Source organism: Hesperophylax consimilis, chromosome 8, assembly GCF_061612785.1.
Source record: "Hesperophylax consimilis isolate HC1 chromosome 8, BYU_Hcon_1.0, whole genome shotgun sequence".
In the NCBI taxonomy this organism is placed as follows: domain Eukaryota; kingdom Metazoa; phylum Arthropoda; class Insecta; order Trichoptera; family Limnephilidae; genus Hesperophylax; species Hesperophylax consimilis.
In genome coordinates, this window is record NC_142843.1 from 4929929 (window position 1) to 4938535 (window position 8607).

Sequence of the window (8607 nt, forward strand, 5' to 3'; positions counted from 1 at the left end):
GATGGCCCTGTGCGATTGCCTTAAAGCTTCGGGAATAGATGCGTCCCGTCTTCAGGCCGCCAGCCCATATACTGGCGGTTCTGCCATGCACCACCTCGGCCATCCGCGGCACAGCTGGGTGGAAACCAGTAAGACCCATTGCTCAACTAAACTCTTCAACATTACAAATGCTACATGATATTAAAAGTATTTCATCGAACACATTATTTGTTAATATGTATTATGTAACTTTATTGTTGTTGGTTTCAGGTCATGGACGTGATAGCATTACAGATCTGTCGACCAACCAGAACACAGATGTCGATAGTGTTAACAGTTCACCAGGAGTGCAAAGAGTAAGCGAATAAATTTCATTCTTTAGTTAATTAATTTTAACTGCTTTTCACTAATGTAGCTTCAAATTCCTACCTATAAGGATATTCTTCCACAAGTATTCGATACTCGACGATCCAAGTGTCTTGGCGAATACCGCCATACACTGCATGGAGGTTCGTACTCAAGCACATGTTGCCGACATTTTGTAAACTCGTCGGCGACCCTAGTCTCCTGCCGGGCGAGGTTGTCGCTACTCACGTTGTCGAGAAATCAAATATGGCTTGCGTCAGAAATTTTGTAACAATGCTTAGATCATTGCTAGGAACAAAACAGTCGACAAAGAATGGCAGGATATAAAAATGACAACTACAGCAACTGTTTGGGTGTGAATGAGGTTATGAAAGCGTTCTAGTTTTTACGTTTCGAGAATTAAACAATGATCGACGGCGATGCGGGTCTCGTGATTTCAGTACGGACTGCGCGCCACAAGTTGTTTGCAATGTGAGGATCGGATTCTTTCTTGCATATCCCTGTGGAGGGAGGTTGGTCTAAAGGTAACTATATGAACCATGTGTTGTCAAATCTTCTGATTAATTCTTTTTTTATGGTGAGAGAGAATTGGTGAGAGAAGACCAGTGTGAGATGCTGAGATTATTTAGTCAGTCAACGGCATTGTCAAGTCAGTTGGTTCAGCACATGTGCTTCCTGGAAACTGCTGGAGGGGACATTCTTCTACAATAAGTTGTCCTTTTATTCATTGAATTGTATAATTATTTTGACGAGTTTAATTTATGGTATTAAAAGGAAATACAATATTCCTTAGAAGTGATCATAATTCCTCTTTCTATTTTGTCTACAGCAGAAGCCAGCCCCGTCGGAGTTGACATTTGAGTGCATGCGTCGCGTTTTGGCCGACACGGGCGAGGCTCGGGGCAAGGAACAGCAGGAGAGGGAGGAGCATGCTCGCAAGTTGGCGCAGACCTTCCGCACGGCGCCCTTCAGCGAGCTGCAGACCATGACTCAGCCAAAGGTAGTAACATACACCGCTCTCCAAGCTGATGTTTGTGAAAAATTTCTTCTCTTCATTGACAGTAACAGTAAGAGACGTCAATTTAGAAGCTGGAGTTAATGATATAAACAATGGGTCTCCTTAAAAGTGAACCCTTCTACAGATCTCTTAATATTTTGCTGTACCCATAGCTTTTTATCTCTTGGAATCTTCCCAATGTTTTTATACCTCACTCATGAACACAAAACTTTACAAAACCATAGACATCCAAATTGATAGACCAGCTCATCAGGGAAAGGGGAGGCGGCATAACCGTCTCCCCTTTTTGTGATTTTTCAATAAATGAATCTGACAGTATTCAGGCAACTCACATTATAATATCCCTATAAGTCATTAAAAAAAAAACTGCTGATAAATTACTAGTCCTTTTTACAATGGCGCGCAAATTGCTGGCTGTGTAAAAAACTTCTACAAATCCCAAATCGGAAAATATATATAATTATATTTTCCTTGTGATTTGAACGACACAGTCAATTAAAACACAATTGAGTTTCTCTGTAAGGAAAGAAGAGGTTTATTTTGTTAATCTCACAAGATTTACATAAAGAAAAGCATTCAGTAACAAAACTTTACCTGTAAGGAAAGAAACGACATTTAATGTTATTAATTGTTATGTCAATTTCTTAATCACGATAGCAATTACCAATTGTTGAAATTATTCCTATCAATCTGCCTTGTCACAACCCATAGATTATTTTTACTATGTCTTAAACCATAGATTACGAAATATCGAGTTGACTGTGTAGGTACTGTGGCGCACATCCAGCCAGTGACAGTCCACGACACACACAGCCACAATGACGAGACAAGCTCGGCATTGCCTTAAATTAAAGAAAATTAAATTTTTCTTTACATATATATATATATTTTTTTTTAACTAAAAAGAAAGACAAACATTCCCGGGTTATGAATAACCAATAAATTTGAAAACCCCTACTACCACCACAGTAAGCGGAAAATGTTTCTTGTGTTGTGATGGATTGAACACACTACGCCTGGGTGGGACCCAAACGCGATGTCAATTCTGCCACCGACCGGTCAAATATGTTATAATTTACTGACCTCACCATTTTTAGTATCGCTACTCTAGGCAGTTCGATTAAAAACGAACATTCAGATCCTGCGCAGAAAAGTCCCACAATGGACTGCACTGCAAACTGGACTGCCTTTCTTTAGTGAACTTTACTTTTCAGCGCAGGGTCTGGTTATTTCAATGTGAGCTCTTCAACGTTCAACCGGTTTCATAGTTTATTCAAAGCATTGTCGAACTCTCCTGTGTCAAAAATATGGTCAAGTTCAGCTATGAAATGATTTGCTAGCTGTGTCTTCTCCCTTCTAGAGCATGCGTCTCTTCCACCTTCTCTTGGAAAAACCCTCCACACTGGATCACCGAAGATGACATAGGAACTGAGGAAAAACTCATGTCGAGTTAATTATAGTTGGCAATAGTGCTGGATTGTGTTATACATCAATCTGTACTTTTGTTTAATACTTGATTATCTTCCCCTTACAGCACGACCTCCAGCATAAGCTGTCGGAGATCTTCAACTCGCTGGACTGGGAGCCCCCGGTGGCGGTGCATGAGCACTCGCCTTCCGGATCTTCGCGCCAGAGCTCCCCGCTCGCCCGCACCAGCAGCATTCGCAAGAGCTTCCGCGGCCACCAGCAGAACGTCCCCGCCTACGAAAAGTACTTCCCCGAAATGTTCCTCTATTAACTCAATAATTCTCGTGAAATAAAATACGTACTAATCAATTTGAACTCTACTTGAATTTTTACTCAGTATTAATTATAACTTATCCGAGGGTAGTTTTCACAAATGCAAATGTAGCAAAGCTCGTTAGGTACAAGGCGAATCATAAAATAAAGAAGAAAACTAGAAGTGCCTTTCATATAAATTTGAATGGAAACAAATGTGTCACTGACTTAGTACCTCTTAGTTCTGGACCATTTAGCACGCGGTCTGTCTCTCTTACACTTCCTGAAATTGTATTTCTCCATCCCATTTGAATTTCATAATCATGATGCAACACAGTTTTGTATGGACATATATTTCAAACACGAAACACGCCCACCAGGCAGTTCTTGTGTTATTCTTTATTCTATGCGGCGAAAATAATGTTATAAAGAATGAATATAATATACATCTGCCTGATGTTGGACACTGTAATACTGTCGGAAATGTTGGTTGAAGAATAAGGAAGCACAACATGGCATAATACCCCAAAAATAAATCACGATAATATAATATATATATCCTACAATGTAAAGTATATACTATATCTTCTCGCTATATAAAGATATAATATATTGCATTTAATTAGGATCTATCGCCTCGGTCAAATATATATTACAGATATCGCTCAGTTAACCTATCAAGTATGTATCTCTGGCCACGCCGACATGTAAATGTACATATATTATATTACACTTCTATCACGAATAAAAGGAATGTATGGCGAGCGATATCGTAAGATAATGACATCTAATAATACATATTATATTTTTGCTGGGTGTAACGAGCTTAGTGATAATTTTGGATTGGAACAATAATTACATATTAATCGCTTGATGTTTTCGCTCGAAAATTTTGAAAAGTTAATCTTACTTTATGACCAATTATAGCTCCCAGTTTGATGATGTAACTTTGTTATTGTAATGCGTAACAAACTGTTACGGTGTTGTACTCCACAAATATTTAGCTGTCTCCTATAACATTATCTACTGTGTTCTTGTCTATTTCAAATTAATGAAATAGTAAATTGTTTAGATTATAATTAAATTAACTCCAAACTCCTCAGTGTTCTGAAATGTGCGTAAATGTTAAAACGTTATTCTGAATCTTGTTGTATGAGATATGACGTTATGTGGAAATACTGTAGTAATGCTTGCTTAGCTGTCGAAAAAGGGATTGTGAAGAATTCCTGTGAGATAATAATTATTGCATTAATGCATTAATAAATGTTATTGACAATATTACCTAAAAATAAAGTGGATGGGATATTATTTATGTGAATCGATGAATATCATAATCTAGGAAAATATGGTTAAACAATCTGAACTAAAATGCCATTTGATTTGCAGTTAACAAGCACATAATATAGGTATTAGTCATAGGAAAGGTAAACTGACTGAATCCTTTTTTTGTAAATTGATCAGGAGAGACCCAAATAAAAGTTTAAAAAAAAGAAGATTGCATTTTTTGTTTCTATTTTTGACACTTTGACACTTTAGTACAATAATTTTATTTACAAAATGGTGGTACAGTCACTTAACCTTTCCAATGTTGATATTTATTTAAGACTAGCTGTACCCCGCCACGCGTTGCTGTGACTCAGTCTGTCTGTGCAGATAGAAAAACAATAGCGCATGTTGCTTTTACGTCTAAAAGCGTGCTTGTCCAGGAAATTCCGCTGCTTTTCAAAAAAGCATGTTTTACCTGTCACAGATGACATCTATTTCATATAGGTAAATAAAAACACATGCGTATTTGAATGCAACATTATGTCGAAATTTCAAAGCAATCGGTGAAAATCTTCCGGAGATTTAAGATTTGAACAAACAAACATTCATTTTTATTAATATAGAGAAGATAGATAGATGATTTATTTATTTATTGTGAAAAACAGTGATTCCAGTAACATTTACAATTGATAACATACATACAATAGTTCATTAATCAATTGCATACATTAATTATATCAGTTGCGATGCAGCCTCGTGTTAAAAAAATACTTATTCTAATTTTGAATCCACCGAGGTTTGACTGAAAAATATCAATCTCTGAAGAAAGGTGGTAAAAGCGTAGTCATTCTACGCAGAGGCATGATCATTGGTAGATTGGTCCTGCCTCTTGGAAAAATAAAAAGCCTGTGCTGCCTAGCGCTGGTGAAGTTATCAGGGACATAATACCCTGATAACTTCACCAGAGCATCAGGATTGCAAATGTGCCACTAATACCTACTTCCATCAAGTTATTTTGTGTGTGAACGTATTATACAGTAATAATACCTAGTTTGATAAATTTGCTGAGAACAAAGATTTTTAATAACACTAATAACGAAGCCAAATAAGATATTTAAAAACTTCGTTGTAACAAAGTTTAAAGAAAGAGTGCTTATTGACACCAACACAAGAATGCAGTTGTCAAGAAAAATGCAAATTAGACTTCCGTAAGAACACGGGTAGGATATTCTTGGCACAGATTTAGAAGAAAACTGAGCATTTCTGGAAATTTGTAAGTTTCCATTCATTGTTTTGCAGACACGGTACAATTATACATTAAGGTTAAACGCCACGTTCGTTATAATCTACGTGTTCATGGATGTCGTTAATTTAATTATTTTATTCAAATACGCTTTTTGCAAGTTATGCTTAACAATATTATCACGATTATTTTATTTGCGCCCATACATACACAATATGAAAATGAATAATTAGTTTGGTCCGTATAAAAACTCAATTCTTTCAAGAGAGGCATACAAATACAATATTGGATTGAATCACCAATACAATACATACTGTATTTGTATGCCTTTCTTGCAGGAATCGAGTTTTTATGTGGATAAAACCATTTATTCATATTGCTTATGTATGGGTGCTAACAAAAAATTCGTCTTAATATTGTAAACCACGACTTGCAAAAAGCGTATTTTAATAAAATAATTAAATTAACGCCATCTATGAACACGTAGATTATAACAAACGTCGCATTGAACCATAAAAAAAAATTTTAAGGGCAGCACAAATGTTTTGTAACACAAACATGCTAAATCCCATATTTTGTCATCTCTTCCGCCCTCATTGTACGCAAATAAGAATTTGACGGTACATAAATAAAAAGTTATTATTTTATTAGATTTGTAATTAACAAATATATTAAATGAATAGCAATATTAATAGACTTTAATGTGTTCACGAAAGTTACTTAGGTTTAAGGTTCCATTTTTATAATAATTATTCTGATGCTTTTTTCAAAGCATCGACAGCATTTCGAAAAGAGATTTTTTAATCTTTTAATTAAAGGCAATTCTAATAACATACTCTATCTAGGCGATTTTTCTTGTTCCCTATAACCAAATACATAATAATATATTATATTCATTTTATGTATGTATGTAATTTTTTTACGCTAACTCAAAATTGAAACAATTCAGCAACTTTTTGTATAATGTAATCATTACGAAATCGTGAAAAAAATTTGTATAATATTTTTTGGTTTGGATTATGATTAAGGGTAAGCTTAAAAGAATTCATAATCTGCGCTTTCATAGATGGAGCTAATTTAATTAGTTTAGGAAAAATCATTTTTGCAAGTTATGCTAGAATATTATGAAGAATTATTTGTTCGCCTGTACGAACGCAATACGAATATAAATATATAGTTATGTTTGTATAAAAACTCAATTCTTTCGAGAGGCATACAAATACAATATTGGATTGAATCATCGGTACAATATTGTATTTGTATGCCTTTCTCAAAAGAATTGAGTTTTTATATGGATAAAACTATTTATTCGTATTGCGTATTTATTTACAGGCGCGAACAAATAATTTATCTTAATATTGTAAAGCAATAACTTGCAAAAAGCTTATCTATGAACACGTAAATTATAATGAGCATCGCGTTTAACCTTAATTCTTGAGTTGTGGATGATTTTTTGACTATACATATCTAATCCAGGAAAGATGTGGTTTTAGGTGTATTTGGTAAAGAATAAGTTGATATTGTATTATTAATATGAAAATTTAATAAAATATTTATGTAGCTTCAAGTATCTTTTCTGTTGATAAATGATAAACTAATTGCTTCCCAATAAAATGTGTGTAATATGAATGTGAATTAAAATATTGAGGAATGAAAAAAGATATTATATTGGAAAAGAATAAATAATAATAATAATACGATGAAAAATGCAATATCATTAATATATTAAAATTACTTAGAAAAGGGCATTTATTACTATTGAAGGATGAAAAAACGGACTTGACTTGACGACAGACAAAAGAGAGAAAGTATTGGATTGGATTTTTTAAATTTGTTGGAGAGAAACCCAACTTTCTCATTATTTTATAATTATTTATTAAAAATTGTATTTAGAGAAGCCGATGAATTTATAGTTATAGGGTCCTGTTCGAGAAAATGGATTTTGCTTTAAACAGCTTTATCTTCGAAAATAATGCATATATTTGAATGATGTTTTTTTTTACATAGTATTCACCACATCCCAACTATAAAAGTACATACTATTATTTTTTAATTATAAACTGATGTTTATAAGACAAGGTTTTTTATGCATGGCACAAAGGATAACAAATTATAAGCAATAATTACTTGCCTGAAATATACATACAAATTGAAAATATCTCCCGATATAAAAAGATGAACGATTTTTGCATCCGCAGTGCCATTAGTTTGAGGATTTATTTCCTATTCTACAGATTTAGGTTTAGTATAGTTTCCTTCTGACTAAATATCCTTCCACACAAGAGACAAGAGAAAATTGGAGACTTGTATCACATTGTTCATACATGTACATATTTATAGTTGGGACCCATACAAAAAGATTGGTACACAATATTCACAAAGAATTATCGGACAGCAATACAGCCATTCAAGTAGGACCGGCGTAAACGGTATTGTTTAATATGCATTCCGTTTGAACGTATCTATTCTGACAGAAATTTATAAAACGTAACATAATAAAATATATATTCATATTCATAGTGAAATTGCTTAGCTCAGAAACTGTTACTCCCAATAGATTATAAGACTATATAAATATGACCGTGTTAAATTAGCTTTCTCGTGATCAAATAATGACTCTCTAACATTATTTGTAATTTTGCACGATCAGCTATTGAAGCATTTTGGGGATTCAATGTATTTTTAATATATATTATTTATTTTGAATTATTTAGTTTTTAAATTATTTTACTTATTATTGTCATTTACTCCTCAAAATTAAGCAATTTTGCTGTTAATTATTATTAAAAAAACAATTTTTTTTAGACTTTGAAAATGATAATTGTTTGGTTGAAGGTTGTGGTTTGTCGATTTTGCAAGTTATATAAATTTTGCATGGTGTTTTGTCTTTCAACAAGGTAATTTTAATAAAATTCCAGTGGAAAATTGTTCAATTAAATTTAATACTTTTGGGACGAATGTAATTTTTGTTAAATATTTATTATAATGAATTAATCAATAAATCTAATGATGTTAT

At 33.6% G+C, this 8607-nt stretch overlaps 1 protein-coding gene across 3 annotated transcripts in view; it reads left to right on the plus strand.

Annotated features, from left to right (window-relative positions):
* stmA (Protein EFR3 homolog stmA) overlaps positions 1–4903 on the plus strand; it is a 37331-nt gene extending 32428 nt beyond the window's left edge. For 2 of the 3 annotated variants that reach the window (XM_089634803.1, XM_089634806.1), the window contains exons 15-18: positions 2–128; positions 250–335; positions 1175–1345; positions 2898–4903. In XM_089634803.1, the coding sequence (XP_089490929.1) occupies positions 2–128; positions 250–335; positions 1175–1345; positions 2898–3101 (588 nt within the window). In that variant the 3' untranslated portion in view covers positions 3102–4903. The remainder of the gene's footprint in view (position 1; positions 129–249; positions 336–1174; positions 1346–2897) is intronic. The other variant, XM_089634804.1, reaches the window with a different exon arrangement.
* Positions 4904–8607: the final 3704 nt, after the last annotated feature.